Source organism: Suricata suricatta, chromosome 9 (assembly GCF_006229205.1).
Source record: "Suricata suricatta isolate VVHF042 chromosome 9, meerkat_22Aug2017_6uvM2_HiC, whole genome shotgun sequence".
NCBI lineage: Eukaryota > Metazoa > Chordata > Mammalia > Carnivora > Herpestidae > Suricata > Suricata suricatta.
Genome location: NC_043708.1, coordinates 70,237,555 through 70,259,989, shown reverse-complemented (window position 1 = coordinate 70,259,989; position 22,435 = coordinate 70,237,555). Strand labels below are relative to the sequence as shown.

The 22,435-nt window shown below is 46.5% G+C and overlaps 2 protein-coding genes and 2 long non-coding RNA genes across 11 annotated transcripts in view; 2 read left to right on the top strand and 2 right to left on the bottom strand.

Moving 5' to 3' along the window:
• Positions 1-5,659, top strand: part of LOC115302667 — an 11,612-nt gene extending 5,953 nt beyond the window's left edge. Inside the window, exons 2-3 of the long non-coding RNA XR_003913580.1 lie at positions 3,972-4,095; positions 5,606-5,659. This is a non-coding gene — a long non-coding RNA (uncharacterized LOC115302667). The remainder of the gene's footprint in view (positions 1-3,971; positions 4,096-5,605) is intronic.
• On the bottom strand, positions 119-11,753 carry RBM23 (RNA binding motif protein 23). 6 transcript variants are annotated; one of them, XM_029952601.1, is made up of 16 exons: positions 11,528-11,751; positions 10,736-10,834; positions 7,966-8,023; positions 6,977-7,052; positions 6,277-6,383; positions 5,502-5,549; positions 5,196-5,369; positions 4,896-4,949; positions 4,627-4,744; positions 4,379-4,531; positions 4,159-4,296; positions 3,400-3,465; positions 1,754-1,949; positions 1,523-1,660; positions 1,360-1,444; positions 119-1,276 (listed from the first exon to the last, which is right to left on the bottom strand). In XM_029952601.1, the coding sequence occupies exons 4-16, from the start codon at positions 7,040-7,042 to the stop codon at positions 1,273-1,275; spliced, it is 1,347 nt and encodes a 448-aa protein (XP_029808461.1). In that variant the 5' UTR covers positions 7,043-7,052; positions 7,966-8,023; positions 10,736-10,834; positions 11,528-11,751; the 3' UTR covers positions 119-1,272. The 6 variants fall into 6 exon arrangements, with proteins under 6 accessions (XP_029808461.1, XP_029808460.1, XP_029808459.1 ...); XM_029952600.1 differs by lacking the exon at positions 10,736-10,834; XM_029952599.1 differs by lacking the exons at positions 7,966-8,023; positions 10,736-10,834 and having other exon boundaries at positions 11,528-11,750.
• On the top strand, positions 11,528-13,655 carry LOC115302666. Of its 2 annotated transcripts, XR_003913579.1 has the most exons (3): positions 11,528-11,783; positions 11,941-12,047; positions 12,552-13,655. It is a non-coding gene; the product is annotated as an uncharacterized LOC115302666 (long non-coding RNA). The 2 variants fall into 2 exon arrangements; XR_003913578.1 differs by lacking the exon at positions 11,528-11,783 and having other exon boundaries at positions 11,856-12,047.
• On the bottom strand, positions 12,986-22,435 carry PRMT5 (protein arginine methyltransferase 5). Of its 2 annotated transcripts, XM_029952597.1 has the most exons (17): positions 22,287-22,435; positions 21,516-21,634; positions 21,123-21,208; positions 20,812-20,946; positions 20,197-20,309; positions 20,002-20,051; positions 17,613-17,776; positions 16,975-17,136; positions 16,726-16,803; positions 16,575-16,633; positions 16,368-16,490; positions 16,104-16,279; positions 15,443-15,552; positions 15,107-15,200; positions 14,812-14,928; positions 14,542-14,606; positions 12,986-13,543 (listed from the first exon to the last, which is right to left on the bottom strand). In XM_029952597.1, exons 1-17 carry the CDS (start codon positions 22,394-22,396, stop codon positions 13,391-13,393), a joined length of 1,914 nt encoding a protein of 637 aa, XP_029808457.1. In that variant the 5' UTR covers positions 22,397-22,435; the 3' UTR covers positions 12,986-13,390. The 2 variants fall into 2 exon arrangements, with proteins under 2 accessions (XP_029808457.1, XP_029808458.1); XM_029952598.1 differs by lacking the exon at positions 21,516-21,634 and having other exon boundaries at positions 22,287-22,376.

The window sequence follows — 22,435 nt, the reverse complement described above, 5'->3', positions numbered from 1 at the left end:
CAGCTCTGGGAAGTGTCCAGTGGGCAAGGGAGGTTTAGAAATAGTTAAGATGAAGACAAATGGAGGAGACTATCATAGGGCCAAAGGTGTAATACAGATAAAAACTGGGAACTCCATCTAGGCGTGTACCTTTTGTCCATTTTAATTTCTAAAGAAGGTTAGATAAAACAAAATTAAAGGAAAAAAACACAAAGGTATTACAAATGTTTTATATCCCTAGAACCAGTCACAGTTTTGGCTCATGAAAAGTTATTAACATCAGACAGATACACTGACTGAGACCACACACACAGGCAGCAGCCGCCACAACAGTGGAGCTTGCCTTTTGTACAAAGCTTATGTGTTTGTGCATGTGTATACATACACACACATATATATAAATTTTATGTACACAGACACAAGGGTATAAAATCCATTGAGAAGGGCTCACATGTGCTCAGTTGGGGACAGGAGCAGCTTTAACAGCTGGGGTTGAGCCCCTGGTAGAGGCACGTGGGAAGCAGTAGAGTAGCAGCCTCCTCTCCATCCTCCCACCCCGGGCAAAGGAAAGACCTGGGATGAAGGACAACTATACAAAGGAAGATGGAAGATACTAGAATGAGAGAAGTACCCCATCTTTCACTCAACTCCCAAATGCCCCTAAGACATCCAAATGCCTGGCAGGATAGATCACTCCCACATACCTCCCAGCAAGATGCTGAGCCCACCAGTTCTGGCCCCAAGCTGAGGCTAAGGAAGGCTTCACAATGTTAGTGTCCATGCCATCTTCCAGGGCCTGTGCAGCAGCAAGTCATCACCTTCAAGGTTCACCTTCCAAACTCCAAAGTCCTCTTGGACCAGACGTCTTCCAAGAGTTTTCCTCAACAGATTATAGGGTTAAAGTATAGGAAAAGGAGAGAGATTAGCTCCCTTAGTTAATGCCCTATGGCTTTCCCAGCAGGGGAGGAATCGGGGAATCACTAAGAGATGGCCGGAGAGAGCAATGAAGGTCATCCCGGGAGACGACATACACGGAGAAGCAGGGGTTCAGTACAGGTGAAGATTCTGTCCTCTTCGACTAGGGGCTCTGCTCAGCAGAGTCCATTCCCAATGGGGCCGGGGCAGGAGCTCTTCCTGGAGTCTAAGGGTGGCTCCAATTCCCACAGAGTCCATGTCCATGCCCTCAGGATGGCTTGGTCCACAAAATGGAGAGAAGGGGCCATGGAAGAGTAGACGTGGAGAAGGGAGTGGCAGGATCTGAGGCACGGGGAAGCCATGTACTATGCCACTGATTTACCTATAGCAAGGAGAAGAGGTAAATGGGAAACCAAAGGAAAGAAAATAACCGAAGACTAAACTGAGCCATATCCTGAGACTCACATGGTCTGAGGGGTATAGAGGCTGGAAAGCTGGAAGCACTGGGAGGCAATTGCCTGCGAGGCAAGGTTCAGGGCTGGACTCAGAGCTGCAAAAAGAGATGCACAATGAGTCACTCCTTTCCAGGCCCCAACCCAATTCCTCCCTTTCCCAAGTTCAAGTCTACCAGTCAGAGCCGCAGGGTTCAGGGTCCCCAGTGGAACTGCCCCGTTCAGCTGCAGGGCGGCAGCAGCCTGGGTGGCGGCGGCGGCGGCAGCAGCAGCAGCTGTAGTAGTAGTAGTAGTAGGCAGCTGGATTCCAGAGCCTCAAAGGGAAAGAAAAGGTGGAGTTAGTAAGTCCCAACCCTGATCTAAAATTCAACCCCACGTTCTTCACTCTGGGTAGAAACTCTCTCCACCTTCTGCCAATTTGGCCATGAGCTGCAAACGTCCACCTGCTGATCCCAGATCCAGCTCCTGGTCCCCATCTGGAAAAGTGATGTCTGTGCCACCATCCAGTCGCTCGGTCACATGACCAACTCTCATCGGTCGACCAGCAAGCTCAAAGCCATTCAGCTGTTCCAGGGCCCGCCGAGCACACTCGGAGTCTGAGAACTACAAGAAACCCAGGCCGTATCAGTCACCTCTCAGCCACAGATGTGCTCTCAAAGCCCCACTACTGCTCCCTAGTCTCGCTACCCCAGGAAAGCTGCATGCTCATGGTGGCACAAACCTTTCTGTCCCAGGGCATGTGACCTAAGATCCCCATCCCCCCAAAATGGTTGGATAAAAAGGACCTTTTCCAACTGACTCAATGGCAATCACTTCAATCTTCCAGCTCCACTAAAAACCTAACAATGCAAAAACAAAAACCAACTATTATCCATAGGGTGCCTACCCTGACAGTTTCACAAATGCACAGATAAAATGGAAGTAAAACAGGCTGAGAGCCAAAGTTCCTGGGCTTTTAAAAATTTCAGCCCTTTGGAGTAGGCAGTTTCAATTCTCACTCGAGAAGAAGGAATCCGGAACTCCAGAGCCCAGCTGTAGGGGGGAGTGCACCCTGGCGTGGAGAGCAAGACTGCACCCCACCCCTACACCTACACCAGTGCTGTTGATCACAGGACTCCACTCCCCAGTTCCTTTCATCAGCATCACCAGAGCTGCCTAGTGGAGAGAAGATTCCAGTCTGCTGTTTAAGTGGCAAGCGTGTTGATCAAAAAGGCAGCAGCACAAGGGAAAAAAGGTCTCACCAACACTTTTCTGCATCTGAGTCACACAAGGAGCTAGAAGAGGAACCTGCCACCATGAATACCAGAGCTGGCTTTGTTTATTCTGGTGGCACCTGCCCTAGGTCCTGGCACGTAGTACTGATAATTCCTAGGCAGGTAGTGTAGGTGACTTGCCTTTACTGGATACTTCTGAGGTGAGCAATACCTCAGCTGGGTAGAACACAACCTACCTCCCCTCTGCCCTGCGGGCAACTGGGGGTGGTATATGCTGCCTGGACTGAACCCAGAAAATATCAGTTTCTATGAGACTCTGTGGCTGGCAGCCAGTCCTCAGCCTAGAGTCCCACAGGGCTGGAAGAACCAGTTATGGGAACTGGAAGCAATTTTGTGAGAGTGTCAGGAAAAGGAAAGATACAGCCTCACTACTCTCCCTATCGTCGTCTTTAAACCCTATTCCCACTTCTATCATGAAAACGTACCAATTCCATGAAGCCTGTCTACAAAAGCCCACATCTAACCTCCCTCATGCCCCCAACCTTTTAGCTGCTGCCTGAAATCGTTACTATTACCCAAAGAGCAAGTTGCAGCAGCAGGGAAGCTGGTTGAACTCCTGGACACCCCCGTGCCAGGGCCACTGAGAGTGTGTGGGAGCAAAGCCAAGATCTCAGGCAATGCACTCATCTCAAGGGGAGGAAGACTAGTCCAAGCTTCAGGCACCAGGGCTTATGAGTCATTTAGACAGTTCCTAAAGGAGGAGGAGGAGGCTAAGCTGCAGAATCAGACAAGTGGACAAACCCACACTGAAACTCAAAAGTTCAAGGCCAGAAACTTACCGTAATGAAACCATAACCTTTAGAACGGCCTGTTTCTGCATCCTTCATCAGGACGATATTATCAATCTGTAGAAGAGGTAGAAATGATTAACAATCTTTGGGCTAACTCCCACCTTTGAGCTTTCCTACCTAACTGTTCAAAACTACCTTCTAGCCAACTAATTTCAACTCTCCAAATCTGTAGATCATGATCTGAACAGACATCAAGAGTCAGACTCTTAGGGAGCCTGGGTGGCTCAGCTGGTTAAGCATCCGACTTCAGCTCAGGTCATGATCTCACGGTTTGTGGTGAGTTCAAGCCCCATGTTGGGCTCTGTGCTGACAGCTCAGAGCCTGGAGCCTGCTCTGGGTTCTGTGTCTCATCTTCTCTCTGCCCCTCCCCTGCTTGTGCTTGGTCTCTCAAAAATAAATAAATAAATAAATAAATAATGTAAAAAAAAAAAAGAAAAAGAGAGAGAGAGACTCTTAACAGATTGAGCCCTGCAGGAGTCCCCAGACAAATGCCATCTCTGTCCAAACCACCTTTCCTGACCAATCTTACTTAATCTGGCCCCCATTATTTGATTTCACAGTGCCTGACTGACTTGCCTACTGAGCAATATGAATACAAAGATGGAGCCTAACATTCCCAGCAGGGACCTATATGCCTGTTCGATGGATGCAGTGGCTCAATCGTGGTCAGAACAGAATGAAGAGGTATACTCACCCTTCCCACTTTTTCCATTTCCTGTTAAGAGGTTTCCCTCACTTTCTACTCACTTTGCCAAAGGGCTCAAAGATGCCTCGGAGCATGTCCTCAGTGATATTGAAGTGCAGGGAGCCCACATAGAGGCGCATTGGTCCACCACTGCCCTTCTGCAGGTTGTTGGCCATGGCTGCCAGTCGGTTTTTCTCAGCCTAGGCAAGGAGGAAATGATGGGTCACATCCCACATCTACCTTCAACCCCATCTTCTCATGTCAGTTTCTCAGCCTGCTCACCTGTGAGGCCTGGACAATGATGGGCACTCCGAGCAGCCGCTGCCCAGTCAGCCCAATGGCCAGTGGCACAGACTGGATCTCACAGAATTCTACGTAGGCAATGCCCTTAGAGCGACGGGAGTTCCGATCTGAGATGATTCGGACATCACGAACCTATCCAGGGCAAGAAGGAAATCCTGAGTTGGGACACAGAGGAGGATGGACAGAAAACAGGCTACATGGACAAAAACTAAGGGAGGGAAGGTTACCTTGCCGACAGCAGAGAAAAAGTCCTCTAGGTCTCGAGGCCGAATGCGGGCAGCCAACTGCATACAGAAAACCGTGCGAGCATCACGCTCCTCGGGACTCAGGTTATCAATTGGTTCCCTAAAGGACAAGCACGATTTGAGATGCCGGCTCCCGATACACAGTCCTTGTTCTCTAGCTGCACTCAAGCACTCCACATTCCTGTATTCTAACTCAAATGGCTTTTCATTCATACCTCACGACCCTTGAAGAATGTTTATAATCCACTCACCTGACCGGGCTCTTTTCTCTGAAATGAGGACTCTTACTGTGTGCATACCTACGCCTAGGGAGCAGAGAACAGCAAATGGAAAATTGTGTCACTTGCGCTGGTCCAATGCTCAGTCTTCCAACACGAGAAAACCAGCTTTCAGCACTTTTCCTCACATGAGAATTCTCAATACCCCAACTCCAGTAACAAGGTCTCCTGCCCACCATATCAGGTTGTAAGCACCCACAGGGAGTAAGCACAGCACCCTGGTTTTACCCAAGACTACAACACAAAGGCCATCACATTGGTGAGAGGGGTTACCCAGTGGCAAGTGGTGGGCTCCTGTAGCGCACACGATCCTCGTGCCGCCAGTCCCGACTGCGTGACTCACTACTGTGCCGCTGGTCCCGGCTCCGGCTGCGGTGGCGTCGCTGCCACTCTCGACTTCGGCTCCGAGTGCTTCTCCACCTGTGCCGGTCCCGGTCTCCACTGCGACTACAGGTGGAAGGCACTACTGAGCTTGCTGGAGGACAAACCAACCTCTTCTGGCCTTTGATGGATAGCCTTCCCTGGTAGCTTTCCACTGATGGCAATCCTCAAAATCACGAAGTCCCCAGAATTACTTACCTGCGCGTTCTATCCCTGCTCTTACTAGGGCTCTGACTCCTCTTTTTCCTGTGAAAGACGGAATAACTTCTTATTACTGAGAAACTTTTATTCTCTCCCCCAAGGAAAAGAAATAAAAGGCAGGCCACGGTGGAAGGGCAGTAAACGACCAAAATGCCCACGATGACCTGGCAGAAGTTCACAGCAACTGCCCAACATAAGCTTGCACACAGCCCTGAACATTGTCAGGCATCTGGAGTGCCGCCCCCCCCCCCGCCCCGCCTCCTACCCAAAGCCAAGCCACAGCTGCTGTTTCCAAAGCTGGGGTCCTCTTGCTATTTTTTTCAATTAAAATATACTGATGTTAGGGGCGCCTGGGTGGCTCAGTTCATGATCTCACGGTTCATGGGTTTGAGCCTCATGTTGGGCTTTGTGCTGACAGCTAGCTCAGAGCCTGGCGCCTGTGTTCGGATTCTATGTCTCCCTCTCTTTGACTCTCCCCTGCTCATGCTACCTCTCTCTCTCAAAAATAAATAAAACATTAAAAAAAATTTTTTTTTAAATATACTGATGCTAGAACAAATCCACAAATCTAGGCTGGAACGTGAAGACTAGATGATAATCAAACCAAGTCACCGATATTCCCAGGACCCAGCTGAGCCATCACTACACATTAACAGTCTTAGAAGCAACCATCTCCCTGTCCTGGCTGTTTCTCTCACGGACACGAGGGCTTCCCTTCCCTAAGGGCTTCCCTTCCCTAAGCCGCCAGCCCATTTCTCCACACGACACTCACTTGCTTGCCTCCCCGCTGGCGCTGCTCCCCCCGGTACCACTGCCACTGTTGCCGGTGCTGGTGTTGCTGGGGCCATCTCTGTTAACTTCTATCCTTTGCTGTTCATCCTAAAGGATCGGCCAGGAAAAAACGTCACAAGGTACAAGGAAGCAATACACATATTCCATTAAGCAATAAAATAATGAAAATGGACAGAAAAGAAAGCTTATGAAATCAAAGCTCACAATTACCTAGCCAGTTTCTAAGCACCCGATCTCCTAACAAAGGGAATAAAATAGGGAGAGAGAAAACCACCCAAAAAGAAGAGATTACAATGACAGATTTTGAAGTCAAAATTTTAGCTACCCAATAATGGTTCCACTGATGTCTATTTCTCAGGAGAGTGAGACATTATTTAGGTTTGAAATACACTGACTTCCTACTGTATCACTGAGAGCTTTGAGCAAACCACTAATTCCTAGCATATTATGCCCTGCCCAAACCTCTCCTCCCCACCCCCAGCTTTGGGACTCTCTCCGCCAGCATGCCTCTGAATACGGGAGCTGGAGAGTGGGGTATGCTAAAAGACTATGACTTCTACGAACAGCCACAAAACATAATAAACCAACAGGAAAAAAGGATTCACAAAATGCTGAAACTGATAATCTAGAACTGCTTCTCCTTACTAACTCAATTCTAGGAGTGAGGTGGGGAATATTACCTCTTCTTTTTTATAGGGAGCCTCCAGCATGGCCTCAATCACTATATCAAAGTCATCGGATGCCATCGTAGCTGATCTGAGAAGAGGACATGGATATACGTAAGAAATTTGTAGGTCTCCTCCCCTTCTGGCACCCCACATTCCCTTCCTTCTCCAAGAAACAGACTTTAGAATATACGGTTCTGTTTCTTGAATTCCAGAGGGATCCTCCTGGCAGTTGCTTATTCTAGGTTTATTTTTGTACATTATGAATCTTAACTAGTTCTGCTCTGTGGTTCAGAAAAGCTCCAGGGTTGAGAAGGAAACTGAATATGTAGAAAGAAAATACAATACAGACCCTGTCCTGTGAAGAGAAAGTGCTAGTACTCAAAATTACTATTCACGTTACAGTGGACACTAGGCCTCCATTTTACAGTTCAAAGTTCTGTATGTATAACTGGCTTAAGTGTAAAGCACAGAAATAGGCACATGCTTCCAATAAAAAGGTAACAGTGCAAGAATAAAAATCAGGAACAAGACAAAGCAACACCAGAATACAGATTTGCCCTAAGCAGTTTTCCCCAAACCCGACACTCAAACATCAATAATTAGGGGGCTCATCAGTAAGCATCTCCCATACAACAGCAACTAGAATTCAGGTAACTCAGATTATGATTAAGATAGGCTTAAGCAATTACACTTTGAAACCTGTCTAGGCAGGTAGGGTAAGACTTCCTGCCTCCCCCAAGCTTTCCCACCTAGCAATCATCCTTCCCAAGTCTGTCCACCACAGGCCTGTCAAATTAAAAAACTAACAAACAAAAAAACTCCAGAAGATATCAAACAAAATCAGTAGGCTAAGTTATTTTAAAAAATAGTGATCTGTAGTTAACAATATATAGAACGTGAATGAATTTCAAAGTAATTATGCTGACTGAAAGAAACACGACCAAAAAAAGTATATACCATATGCTTCCATTTATAAAAAATTCTAGGAAATGCAAACTAACCTGTACTGGCAGAAAGCAGATCAGTGGTTGCCTAGGGACAGGACGAGGTGGGCAGGGGCTAGGAAGAAAGGATTATAAAAGAGCAGAGGAAACTTTTGGAGGTGTTGGTTTCATGGGTGTTTAAACATCAAATTGTACACTTTAATGTGTACAGTTTTATTTTAGGTCAATTATACCTCAGTAAATCTGACAAATAAACCCTATAACTAATCTGAAGAACCTTTGTACAAGAAGGCTAATCATAATTATAATCAGACTTTCCATATCCACAAGAGCTTTGTCCTCTTTAAAGTGGCTAATGCACCATCCAAAGATGCTGTGCTGGTTGCCCTCAAAGCCCACAGCCTATTCTGATGACTCAACGATGAATATAAAAATACTAATGTACAGCCACCTAGGTGGCTCAGTCGGTTAAGCATCTGGATTCAGCTCAGGTCATGATCTCGCGGTTCGTGGGTTTGAGCCCCGTGTCAGGCTCTGTGCTGACGGCTAGCTCAGAGCCTGGAGCCTCTTCAGATTCTGTGTCTCCCTCTCTCTCTGACCCTCCCCTGTTCATGCTTTGTCTCTGTCTCTCAAAAATAAATAAAATGTAAAAAAAAATTTTTGTATAAAAAATTAAAAAATACTAACATAAAATAAGTAACACAAAAATTAAATTTGTCATTTACATTTGTCATTTACGGCACCCAATATTGCTAGGAACTAAACTAAGCTTGTTACAGAAACAAGATTCTTGGGAACAGGGGCGCCTGGGTGGCTCAGTCAGTTAAGCGACTGACTTTGGCTCAGGTCATGATCTCATGGTTTGGGGGTTCAAGCCCCGCATCGGGCTCTGTCCTGACAGCTCAGAGCCTGGAGCCTGCTTTGGATTCTGTGTCTCCCTCTCTCTCTGTCCCTTCCCCACTCGTGCTGTTTCTCTCTGTCTCAAGAATAAATAAATGTGAAAAAAAAAAAAGATTCTTGGAAAGAGCAAAACAATAAAATAAAAATTACTTGGAGCCACAGGCACCTGGGTGACTCAGTTGGTTAAGCATACACCTCTTGGGTCTCAGCTCAGGGAATGATCTCAAGTTTTATGAATTGACTGACAGTCCTGAACCTGCTTGGGATTTTCTCTCTGCCCCTCCCCCACTCACTCTCTCTGTCTCTCTCAGAAATAAAGTAAAAAAAAACAAAAAATTACTAGAAGCCAAATTTATGATTTAAAATGGAAATCAAATCAAGATTAAATAGCTATATCTAAAAACTGGTGAACTCAATTGCTTACTATAGTAACACATTTGTTTAACAACCAAAGGTAATACATGCCACAGGTAGCTGTCAGATCCCGTGGACAATGAAAAAAACTGAGGTTCTGTGAACTGGCCAGAACCACAAAGACTAAATGGAAGAGATGACTCTTGATTAAGGTCTCCTGACTCTAAGTCTAATGTCTCAACAAGTCTATCAAGTTACCTCTCTCTCCCATACTTAACTTAGCTTTAAAGGAGATTTTAGCATACCAAGATGTCTAGTTTTATTTATTTATTGTAAGATTTCATTTTTAAGTAATCCCTACACCCAACATGGGGCTCAAACTTATAACCCTGAGATCAAGAGTCCAGGCTCTAATGACTGAGCTAGCCAGGTACCTCAAGTTGTCTAGTTTTAAGTATATACTCATCTGAATGATTTTCTGACCAGTTTATCAAAAGAATTACTCCCCTTCAGTCACGCCTTATTGTGTGTCTTCTATGTATGAAGCAGCATATACTTCAAAATATTAGGAACCTAGGTAACTTTAATACATACTATCTGGTCTATTATGGAAAAATGGTCCTTTTAAAGGGTCTGATGTTCTTTTTTTTTTTTTTTTGAGAGACAGAGAGAGACAGTGAGAGCAGTGGAGGGTCAGAGAGAGGGAGGTACAGAATCTGAAGCAGGCTCCAGGCTGTCAGCACAGAGCCCGATGCGGGGCTCGAACCCACGAACTACGAGATCATGACCTGAGCCGAAGTGGGACGCTCAACCGACTGAGCCACCCAGGTGCCCCTAAAGGGTCTGATGTTCTGTTCCTTCCAAACATTTTGGCTGCCAGGTCTTTACAGGTTCACTAGCTGTCACACAGCTCCTTTTTATACTTTTACAATCTGCTTTTTCCTCCCCAAATGAAATGCTTCAGATTTCAGTAACTGCTCTTTGTTGACTGCTGATACCGACTAGGAATTATTTAACAAACGAACAAAAACTTTCAGTTAAATCCACGAATAAACCATCACTCAGGTACTCAGAAATGAATGAATCCAGTTAAGCAAAGACACACTCAACACTTGGATAAGCGTCTGACTTCAGATCAGATCATGATCTCACCATTCATGAGGTCGAGCCCCACGTCAGGCTCTGTGCTGACAGCTCAGAGCTTGGAGCCTGTTTCGGATTCTGTGTCTCCTTCTCTATCTCTGCCCCTCCCCGACTCGTGCTCTCTCTCTCTCTTTCAAAAATAAATAAAAAAAATTTTTTTAAATGAAATTTGAAATCTCACTGGGTTTGGTGTATCTTTTCAGACGTCCTCGAAGAGTAAAGTTCCAAACACTATGCATTTTCATATTGGTAGTTTTCAAACTCTTTCCATGTCCCAAATTATGGGTCAAAGTCCATTCAATCCCTCCACTAAGACACTGTAAGAGCCTTATTCCATCCCTGCTCCAAACACTGCATTAGGGGCAGGCCCACAATCGTGCAAGTGCCTGGGCCTCATCATAGCACAGTCAAGACCCAAACCAGCACTGACCTTAGGTCCCACTGCTTAAAGGACAAAGGAGAGTGAAAAACCACTGTCAGCTCAGTTCGGGCAAAAGTCACCACATGCTGAGTCCCAAAAAGTGATCACCTGCTGGGTGAAGTCACAGAGCTGAACACAAACACCTCCAAACTGAAGACAACTTAATTAAGAACAGGGACAGTAAAATGAAAAACATCCCCCATGCTGCGTAACAAGCCAATGCTACACACTGAAAAGTGGTCATTATAAGTAACCGACTGGCATGGTCTCTGTGAGGGCCAGCGTCTCGCTGCTAAAACCTAATAGGCGGCCTCACTATACCTCTTCACGGCCACGGACTGTGGCTAAACGAAGAGGAAAAGTCCAGAGGCGAACAAAGTGAACATGAGTCTTCCAGAGACTGAAGACTGAGGAAGAAATCTCAGTTCCCTGTCTCGGAGCGGTAGCACTAATAGCTGAAAACCAAACCTGCGAGCTCTCTCAGACCGCCCCGGCACGGGTGACCCTAAAGGTCAAGGCTGCGGGAACCTGGAAAGAAATCAAGTCACTGGGATCCCTGAGACGGCAGCTTCACCATTAAGACATATGCCCACGAGAGTGCCGATCCCTAAAATCATGCCAGCGGGCTACATTTAGGTAGCGAACACTTCCAGATCAAAGTAAACACATCGTTTGTTGTTTTTATAACTTTGCCTGACTCCTCTTGACGCCATTTTCTGCCTGTGACGTCAGGGGGAGGCGCCGTGCGGGAACGTCACGCATAGGTGACGTCGCGGGGGACCGGGTTTCAGGGTTTCTCACCAGTTCCGGGTCCCCGCAGGGGGGGGGTCCCGGTTTCCTCCGTTCCTGTGGGTGTGTTGGGGGCGCGAAGCAGGGCTATTTTCCAGAGTCTCAGCAGTAAAAGCAGTAAAAGTCTCAGCACTGCGGTCGGAGCTTCTCCTCTTCCCGCAAAATGGCGGCAGCTCCGCTGACTTCCAGAACTTTCCCCAATCTGCGCAGGCGCCGAAACATTTAGGCGGTGGAACTAATCTCACTGGTTTCGCGGTAACAGTCCAAAGTAAAGATTTTCATTGGCCAAAACCCTTAGGATGGGTGGGGCCAAACTCAAACGTTTCTTAGCAGCCATCAAGTTCCCATTGATTGGCTAACTTCTCCCCGAAACGGGAAAGTGGAAGCGTCCGAGGGCGACCGCCCATAGCTCTCTCATTGGTTAGGTGACTTGAGGAGGGCGGAGAATGTAGGCAAAGAACCAGCGGGAACAAGGCTTCCTACCCAGTTCCGGAGCTGCAGGCCAACGCGGCCGGGTAGAGCCTACGAGGAGGTACAATTGACTTCTTTGCTAGTCCCTCCCTGCTCTGATTTGCGGACTTACTTGTGACAGCTTTACGGAGATAAACTGCGTGTGTTTCATGTCAGGAAGTATGCTTAACTCCGCATCCTTATTCTGAGCGGTCTGTCTACACAACCCTCCCAACCGTCTCCTCCCGTCTTTAGTGCTTTGGCCCCGGGAAACACAAGTTTTGTCAAAGATTTGTCTGCTTTCACACTCTGCCTTATCCTCATTACATGGTCCCCCAACTCACACACCTACCACTGCAAGAGTAAACTTGGAAGGTTCTCAGGTGACTCCGGAGCTGTAGCAATACTCAACCCTCTCTAATCAGAAAGAGAAGGAACTGACGTTCGTTCTCACATTCCAAGGGCTTCTGGAATCCCCACACTTCAGTTGTCCCATATATGCTGCCAGAAACAGCTGATCATAACACTAAGAGAGCTAGAGGATCTGTGTTCAGTCTTGAATCCTAACTTTGTATCTTTCTATCAGTTTCAGATTCCTCCTCTACAAAATGGAGAATTGGACACTGAGGACTTCAAACTCTAACCTTGTGATTTTATTAAACAAAATAGGTGACTTCTTACTGGAGACGCCTGGATGGTTCCAGTTTCCCTCCCAAGATGTAGCAAAGGAGCTGGCGGTGCAACAGCTCAGAAAAGTGGAAGCTGGCTTCATTCTCCACTCCATCTTTCTCCATACTGGCAAAGTTTCCTCCCCAGAGAAAAGCCTAATCACAGGTCCTAATGTACAAGACCTCTATGCAGCTGGTCAGAGAGGCCTACAGCCAGGAGCCCAAGAGTGAACATTAAGCTTCCTGAATAGGGAACAAAGTTAGGGCCCTTTGAGTCTTGGATAAGGGCACAGATCTGAATATGCCTAGGTTTAAGTAAAGTGTGGGAAAGCAGAGGCAGGGGGCAGCAGGGTTGAAGCAGGAAAAGGCTATAACTTCACTTTATTTGTATTTCCTCCCACACAAAACCATCAAAACATGAACAGAGATGGGCAGGGAAAGGGCTGAAAATTTGTTTAATCCACATGTTTTCGGGGAGCACTATTCCAGGGAGCGCTTGAGGCCAAATGCCTGTTGGAGTAGCTTCAGATCCAGCACTAATTCCTCCCACCCTGGCCTGAAGTCTTCACAGATTGGTGGCTCGAGCCCTGCAATTAATTCTCATCCTTTGCCCACCTTGACGTAAGGCAGCAAACAGACTGAAATGCTCCACTCTGATGGGCAAGGGGAATCACAGCCCACAGAGGTACTGCACTCTCTGTGCTACAGGAGCAGAGCTTGAAGCTGCTTCCAAGGCTCTCAACACTTGTAGGCAGGGCTAGAGGCCGATGGTATATGAGCGGCCTGTGGGATTGTGAATAGCAGAACAGACCGGTGCTGTCACAGCCCACTCATACCACACCTTCTTGGAATTGCTGCATCGCCAGAAACTCACACAGATGGTCTGGCCTTCACGTACCGTAATGGGCTGCTGTAAGAAGAAAGACAGGGAGGTTCAGGGTAGAGCTAATGAATTGTATGTGGCAATGTACTACTGAGCTAAGGGTGGAGAGAAAAGATAAAATGTGACATTCCAACCCTCATGAAGTTTATTTGAAGTCTTTCAGAATGAATTATCCGAAATGACCAGACATTGAACAAATCATCAGAAGTGTGATGAGTGTTATGAACATGCAGAGAACATGTGCTACAAAAGCACCTATGGGAGGCAAGGCGAACCTAGTTCAGGCAGCCAGGGAAAGTTATCTGACAAGTGGAATGTTTAAGGGGACCTGGAATATAAGTTAGCTGGGTGCAGAGATGAACAAAGAACTTTCCAAGCAAAGGAGAAGGTGTGAAAGCCTGAGGCAGGAAAGAAGATGAGGTATTAGAGAAGAAGGTCCACAGAACCATGATGAGCACTGAGTACTGTACAGAATTATTGATTCATTATGTTGTATATCTGAAACTAATATAACACTGCTTTGTTAATTAAGACTTCCATTAAAAAAAAATAAGTGGTCCATAAGGCTGATGCAATGTAATCAAAGGAACAGTGGCTGAAAAGAACCTAAAACTAGATCACACCAAGTTTTACAAGGTTAAACCTCTATCCTGACAGCAGTGGGTAATCACTGGATGGTTTTAAGCAGGACAGATGTATGACCAGACCTGGGCTTTTAAAAGATAACCCTTGCTCAAAGTAGAGACTAGACAGAAGAGGAGCCAAAGGAGATGTGGGGAAGTTAACAAGACAGGCACTGCAGACATCTCAACATCTACAACAGGGATCCAAGAACACAGGGGAGCAGCAGAAGGGGGGTCAGACTCAAGCATCCTCCTTAGAGCAGGGAAAGGGCAGACCACCAATGGCAAAAGTTCCTCCTTAACCAAGGAGTATTAGGTGATTCTTAATCACAGTAATTCCTAATTACTAGGAATTGATATTAGTAATCCCTAATACTAATCACTAGTAAAGGTGATTCCTACCTTAATAGGGAAGAGGATGGGAAACCACGAGAACATCCCAGGAGAATGAGTTTCTGGACGGATACCTGTGTGAAAAAATAATGAAAACACTTGAGGTCTCTGTGACTCTGCTTTTTGTGTGGGTTGAGGGGAGTGTCTTCTATGAACAGAGAAACAATCAAAGATCCTCATTCACTGATGCTTGGGCTTCCTGTGCATCTAAATGAAACACGAACATAAGCTGCCCCGGTAACTACTCATGCCCTGCCATCCACTGCCCCAGACACTCACTCAGGGTGATGTCCTGATAAAGCACAGTTTCAAAGTAGCCTGCAAAGCCATGTAGCACCGTGTTCACCTCCACAGGAAACTCCAAGGTGCAGTAGCGGTTGTTATCAATCATAGGATCTGTCAAGGAAGAGTTGTGTGGATGTCAAGGGGCTAGAAGCTCCAGACAACTTGGTAAAGCTAGAGCAAAAAAACAGGAAGGGAAGCCTAGAGAGAGCAGACCCAGGATAGCAAGAGAAGAAACCAGAAAGGTAAGCTCTCACCCATCCGGTCAGAGGAGAGTCACGCAGGAACCCACCTCTGTTGGGATGGCTGAAGGTAAAACAGGGCTGGGGCGCAGACAGCTGGTGGAAGTTGTGCAGCCGAACCACATAAGGCATCTCAAACTGGGCCTGTCCCGAGAGACCAAGCAAGAGCTGGAGCAGACAGGAAAGACATACCTACTTCCCCATGTAAAGAAGCCTGAGCCTCAGGGACACAGAAAAGGATAACATTTTGATTTCAGCTTTCGCTTTCCCACACCCCCAACTCCTCCATCACCTCATCTTCTCCAGTGCACGAAAATAGTCGATGCTAATGTAGAAAAAGAAGACGACTAAAGAGAAAAGAGCTCTCCAGAAGAGTGGCTCTTTACCTCCGGGTCACGGTCCTTTTCCCGACAGGCTCGAACCTCATTGTACAGCTTGGAGGAGGAGATGGGAGCCAGAAAGGAGGTATACTCCCCAGGGATGCTCACACCATCATCTGCAGAGCAGAAGGGTCTTTTAGTTCCCAAGGGATGAAAATGATGCGCCTAACTGAAGGTTCAAACCTTCCACATCAAAACGTGCCACATGTGACAACATGGAGCTGCCTAGGTCTGTTTTGGCTAGGTCTAGGTCCTGTATGAGAAATTCTACCTCTAGATTAACTTACAGAGACACAGGTTAAAACTGGAAAGAACCTAAGACATTCTAATCTAGTGATTCTTAACTTCTGTGGGGTCATAAAGAACCTTCATTTCTGGATGACAGCTAAGCCCAAGGTACATGTCAGCTCAGGGGGTCCACAGACCTCAGACTTAAGGAGTATCTGCTGTAGTCAACTCCTCTCCTGTTACAGATGTGAACGGTGAGGTTCAGAGAGATGACTTCATTTGCTAGGGCACTGACCCAAGTCCAACCCACCTTCCTCTAAACCTTGTCACCTCTTTCTAGGCTGCTGCCTCACTCAACCCCCACCCGATTCACCCCCAAACTGCCTTTCTGAGCTGAGAATCCATCCCCCTTACTCAGTACATCCCAGCCTAGAGGCACCTTTTAAGAAGTGTTGGGCTCCATCCAGGCACTCAGGTGACAGTTCATTGTCAGCGAAGGAGCCCAAAAGCTCACTGACGATAATGTCTGCTTTCTCTGGAGCCACCCATTCCCGCATGTCCGATGAGACTACGGTCACCTGGCTTCCCCATTCTTCAAATTGCCAGTTCTCTAGCCTAAAATAAAGAGAATGCAAGTGAGGACACTGATAAAAAATAACTGGCAGTGGAGACAAGACTTTCCAGCAAGGAGGTCGCTACTCACGTCACCACAGCATTTGGGTTCTTCTCCACAGCGTACAGCTTTATCCTCCGGTCAGCCTGTTTGGCTGCCCTCAAGGAAGCATTTACCAGGGGACCCCGGCCTGCTCCCAGCACCATTAGCACCCTAAGAAAGGGAAAGGGTCAAGCTGACTTAGCAGACAGAGAAGTAGGTATGCAAATCGCTGGCATTGTGGGGAAGAGCACTCACTGGACATTAGTGTCCTTCTCTTCATCAGGCACTCGATCTAACAGACATTTATAGATGGCCTGGTGGAAGAAGGAGAGAAGACCTCGTGGCTATGACCCCATCTTCACCCAGGTGATCCCGGCCCAGTGCTTGACCCAGACCCACATTATACCTGCTGATATTGAGAGTATTTGATGGGGTCCTTTTCAAACACTTCATATGTCTGAGATTCCAGATTGTCCATCAGTGGCTGACGAATGAGAGGAGAAGGGAAAATAAGTTAGCCAGTTTCTGGCAAGGGCAACACCCAGAACAGCAGAAACTTTCTCACTGCTTCCTGAGCTTTGGTAGGATTTCAGGGCCCCCACGGGCAGAGACACTTCTCCCACCCCTCCCTCCTCTCAGCACACGCCAGACACACCTGCAGCGGGGACTGCAGATAGTCTTCATAGCCCTTGGCAAAGAGTTCATATGCATTGGGTGGAGGGCGGTTCTGGCTCAAGTATTCCAGGTACTGGAGGTAAGAACAGAACTCCTTCTCTGAGTGGTGGTTGGTGCCTGTGATGATGAACTGCACTTCCAGCTGTGAGAGAAGTCAGACCATCAGATATAGTACTCGAACCAAGATTCTGCGATATTGTTATGGCTTATGGCCAAAGAACCTTAATGTAAAACAAGGCCTAGACGAGCAGTTTTCCAGTTCCACAAATACCTCCAACGATCAACAAAACAGCAAGAAGCTTCAATAAACACATAAAGCCCTCTTATGCCATATAAGCATCAACCTGGCTCAATCAGCCCCATGGATCCTCACTGTAACATCTTAAATGAAACCTTCTACAAAGTTCTCATGAGATCTGGTTCCTTTTTAAATGTTCTGGGGCTGCCTCTTTGTTCTGAAGACCTCCAACTTTGCTGAAATTGTTCCCCCAAAACCAGAGAGGAGAAGAATCATCAGCCCCACAGGAAAAAGAAAAAAGAAAAAAAAAAAAAGCACCACAAATGTGAATAAGGCAAGAGGATTAGCTGGAGTATCTTTGGAAACCTTCTATCACTCACCTTGAGGAGCCGGAAGATCAGCCTCTGGTGCATCTTAGAAAGAACAGGAAATCCCTTCTTATTGGTCAGGAAAATGCTGGTGGGGAGAATGGCTGCTTTGATGGGTTCCCCAAGCCAACGGTCAATGACATGATTAGACGGGAGGTCAGCCCCAATTTCAAGAGCTACACAAGAAATAAGCAAGTTAACTACTACTATGTAAGAAGGCTTTCCTTGCTTTTTTGTGCAAGAGCTGTTTATTCCTTAAGAACAAGGCCTACTGAGACATAGAGAAAGTAGCAAAACTGCCCAACAGCCAAGTATACATGAAACTCCTGATTCTTTTTTTTTAACTGTATCCAGCTTTATTAAAGATACTTTTCATAAACAATCATGGTATTTCAGGCAGAACATGGGCAGACAATGTTAACAGTATACAATTTTCAAACTCCCTTCTTATTGGACTACCAAAGTCAGAAAGCCACTTCATAAAACCCAGTGAAGTCTTCCATTTGATGCTCTCAACAGAGAAAAGTTTAGAGTGAGGGTTGACATTTCACATTTAGCATGCCGTTTAGCAACTTTTCACAAGCCAACCCTGACTTTCAGGAAATGAAATGAAAATGGAAGAATTATCAATCTGAAGCTCCACAAGCTAAAAAAGGAACTCTTTTGAGGGATGCCGTCTCTGTGGTGACACTGCAAAGTCCAGACTGCCTGACATACTGGGAACCATTTTGACCATTGCAGTCAGGTTCCAACAGGTCTCTGGGTTTAAGGCAGAGAGGGAGAAGAGGACATAAAAAATGAATTTTAGGGGGGCACCTGGGTGGCTCAGTCAGTTAAGCATCCAACTTCAGCTCAGGTCATGCTCTCACGGTTTGTGGGTTTGAGCCCTACATTGAGCTCTGTGCTGACAGTTTAGAGCCTGGAGCCTGTTTCAGATTCTGTCTCCCTCTCTCTCTACCCCTCCCCCACTCAAGCTCTGTTTCTGTCTCAATCAATAATAAATAAAAACATTAAAATTTAAAAAAAAAATACATTTTAGGGGGCACCTGGGTGGCTCAGTCGATTGAGCGTCCAACTTTGGCTCAGGTCATGATCTCCCAGTTCTTGAGTTCGAGCCCCACATTGGGCTCTGTGCCGACAGCTCAGGACCTGGAGCCTGCTTTGGATTCTGTGTCTCCCTCTCTGTGTGCCTCTCTCCCCCCCACTCATACTCTGTCTCTGTCTCTCTCTCTCTCTCAAAAATAAACATTAAAATTGTTTTTAAATGAATTTTAGTTTTTTCAGACCACAAGGCATCTGAGCCATGGTAGCTAACGTGTGTCATCATCAAGGAATCCCTTCTCCTGGGAACCAAGAGGAAGTTTCTCAAACTAGAAGGGAAAGGTATTTTTCCCCCTTATAAATCTAGCTTTGGAGATATTCAATTAGTGACATTTGCCTTCTCCCTAAATAACAATGAAATGCTCTGTGTGTGAACAACAAAGCTTAAAAAATAAAGAAATAAATTAAATAAATAAATAAATAAATAAATAAATAAATAAAACAGGCTAAGTGTGTGGCTGTGTGCTCAGTTGGTTAAGCATCCAACTCTTAATTTCAGACCAGGTCATGATCCCATGGTTCATGAGACTGAGCCCTGTACTGGGCTCTGCACTACAGCTAGAAGTCTACTTGGGATTCTCTCTCCCTCTCTCTCTGCCCCTACCCTGCTTGCTCTCTCTCTCTCTCTCTCTCTCAATTAAACAAACATTAAAAAAAATAATAAAACAAAAAAATCTCCATTTTAACAAAACTTGGTAAAGTATTTCCAACTATAAAGTTACCAGAAGTACAGTTATCAAAAATGCACACATTTCACTTGGCATCTCCAAAAACTCCTACTTCTTTTTTTTTTTTAATGTTTATTTTTGAGAGAGAGAGAGAGAGAGGGAGAATGTGTGTAGGGGAGGGGTAGAAAGAGAGGGAGACAGAGGATCTTAAGTGGACTCTGTGCTGACAGCAGAGACCCTGATCTCATGAACTATGAGATCATGACCTGAGCCAAAGTCAGATGCTTAACCAACTGAGCCACCCAGGTGCCTCCCAAAACTCCTAATTCTTTTTTTTTTCTAAGTTTTTAAAAATGTTTTATTTATTTTTGAGAGCAAGAGAGACAGAACATGAGTGGGGGAGGGGCAGAGAGAAGGGGAGACACAGAATCTGAAGCATGCTCCAGGCTCTGAGCTGTCAGCAGAAAGCTTGATGTGGGGCTCGAACTCACAGACTGTAAGATGATGACCTGAGCCAAAGTCAGACGCTTAACCACTGTGCCACCCAAGCACCCCCAAAACTCCTAATTCTTATTCCCAGGATGTCAGAGAAGGGACCTCCTGTGAATATCCTAGGACCCTCGTGGACTTACCCACCGCAATCCTCTTGCTATAGTCACACAAGGTCCGGAAGTTGTGCCACCTGTCAGGGTCAAATATAGATAAGTACAGTCAAATATATATAGCTCACCAATTACCATGGCTTGAGGAGACCTCCCTACAGGCTCCATCCTGAACTTGCCCTTATCCTACCCTTTGCCCTGGCACAGCAGCTAAAGGAGACATACCACATCCATGTCTTCTCCTCTCCACTGTACTCCTCTGTGTGTGTACTCGGTGCGTTTTCAATTATATCATCTCTCAGGTCCTCTGGGGCCACCAAGGGTACCCGCATCCAGAACTGCACATGAACAAGTACTCTATTTAGAACTCTTTCGAACTCACTGGGTCCAGAAAGCTTCCTTCAATTAATTGAGCCCTGTGTCAGGCTCTGCAGTGACAGCCCGGGGCTGGCTTTGGATTCTCTCTCCCTCTCTCTCTGCCCCTCCCCCACTTGTTGCTCACTCTCTCAAAATAAACTTCAGAAAAAGAAAACCCTTGATACAGTTTGCAAGTTAATCCTTTTATGTTTTCCCCAACTTGTGGTGATATACACACGTAACTTACTTGTGTACCTCCTTATGTAAGTATCTGCCTTGTCCTTTATTGCAACTATAAGTTTCTAGAAATACACATTCTATATGTTTTATAACTGTCTGCTTACTACTTTTAGATGGTGGTAGGCAGTACTGACATTTCAGTTCTGCCAAATGTACCCTTTACTGAATGGCTAGGAAAAACAAAATACCTAGCACAGCCTGACTATAATAACACACAGCAGAAAGGGAAGCCCTTAGCCATACCATGGAGGAGTGGTGGCCAGTGTGGATGTGGTTGGTCAAAACTCTGGCCAAATTTGTGTTATCTTCCTGATTTAGGGGCAGTAGGAAAGCTGGAAGACCCAAATATGCCCCAAAATTCAGCTCCTGTAACATGGCCTGGAATGGAGATCAAGAGGAAATGGTTAAGACCTAGCAACCCAAATAGCTTTAATTGAATTATATTAGATTTACTAAGTTATAGGAGGAAAAAAAAACTGCTCTTTGCACCCAGCTTGGTTATGGACCTGACCTCTAGTCTAGACAGATCCATTGGAAAGGTGAAACAGTCTTACCGCCTCAGAGTTCCTGCGGATCTTCTCCACTTTTGAGTCTGGACGAATCCATGGAGAAAGCTTTCCCACAATTAGCGTATTCCAGTCTGCACTCCCCCCATCCAAGAAAGACAAAGACTAAATGAGGGTCAGCACTTTACTTGTTCAATTTCTATTTCTTAACAGGGAATAAAGAGTAGAGATGAGAGATAAAGACTTTTTCTATCACAGATAGGGGATAGCCTGATGCAGAATAGACTATGGCTCTTAGCAGGTAAGCAAGAAAACAAGAGTTCTCTGTGTCCCAGGACTAACCAATATATCCAAGTCAGGAAAGGAGGAGAATGAGGGCACTGTTAAAGCAGAAGTTGTTACTGCCTCTAGTAATTAAGGGGCATATGGGATGGTCCCTACCCCTTCCTGACAGCAGTAGGTCTGATCGTGTCTGGGGGCCCGGCCGATTCTTAGCAGGTTCCTGAGTGAACTCCCTCTTGAAACGCGGGTGGAAGACAGGCATGCAGAGGAAATCAAACCTACAACCGCGACAGACCCAGAATCGTCATGTAAAGAGAGCAGCAGTGCCCAGAAATCCAAGCAATTGGATTAGGCTATCTTAATTCTGCACAACCCTCTCAGCTGCCATCAGTCACCCGACCGGACTGCTGAGTTCAGCCCACCTTGGGGCAGATCACTTCCGCTGCACTGTGCCTCAATTTCTCCCCAAAACATAGGCATGGAAAAGACAAGGAGAGAAGATAAAAATCCACCCTGAGTGGATTTTCTACTCTGCTGTCACCGGTTTTCCAGGATCGTCAGATTTGCCCCAGTATCGCCCATGCCTTTCCCTTTAAGATTTTATCTCTGCTCTCTCTAGCCCCCTAACACTCCCTCCCACTGTAATCTCGCTCTCCGGAGCCCAGGAGGTCTGTACGTCCCCTTTCGGAGTTTACCTGACAACTCCCCCTACTTTGGGGTTCAGTGACCACACGCCCCTCAGTAAGTTATTTTTTCCTTTCTTACGCCCCAGGGCCTAAGGCTCTCCACCCACCCCCAAGGAGTAATGGTTTCTCCCGCCCTAATCTTACTCCGACCCCCCTCACCCCTGCCTCTCGGGGATGACTAGTCTGTCCCCCTCGTCCCCGACTTCGGAGCCCGCATTCCGCTTGCGGAGATCTGGGCCCTCACCCCTGCTTGGCCACAGCCCCCAAAGTGTCAGCTATTTCAGGGACGCAATTCAGGTCCCTGCCGCTGGACACGCGGCTCCCACCGGCACCTCCGACCGCCATCGCCGCCATCTTTTCCCTCGCGCTGTCCACGCCGGGATGCCTTGATAT

Coding starts and splice junctions, on each gene's coding strand:
- PRMT5 (XM_029952597.1), bottom strand. CDS start 22,396: ATGGCGGCGATGGCGGTCGGAGGTGCCGGTGGGAGCCGCGTGTCCAGC. Junction 21,209..21,515: donor CCTACTGCTGTCAGGAAGGG/GTAGGGACCATC, acceptor GGGGGAGTGCAG/ACTGGAATACGCTAATTGTG. Junction 14,929..15,106: donor CTTCAGCCATCCCAACAGAG/GTGGGTTCCTGC, acceptor CTTCCTTGACAG/ATCCTATGATTGATAACAAC.
- RBM23 (XM_029952602.1), bottom strand. CDS start 7,042: ATGGCATCCGATGACTTTGATATAGTGATTGAGGCCATGCTGGAGGCT. Junction 6,384..6,976: donor CTCCCTATAAAAAAGAAGAG/GTAATATTCCCC, acceptor CCGATCCTTTAG/GATGAACAGCAAAGGATAGA. Junction 4,532..4,626: donor TTTTCTCTGCTGTCGGCAAG/GTAACCTTCCCT, acceptor TGCCCTGGATAG/GTTCGTGATGTCCGAATCAT.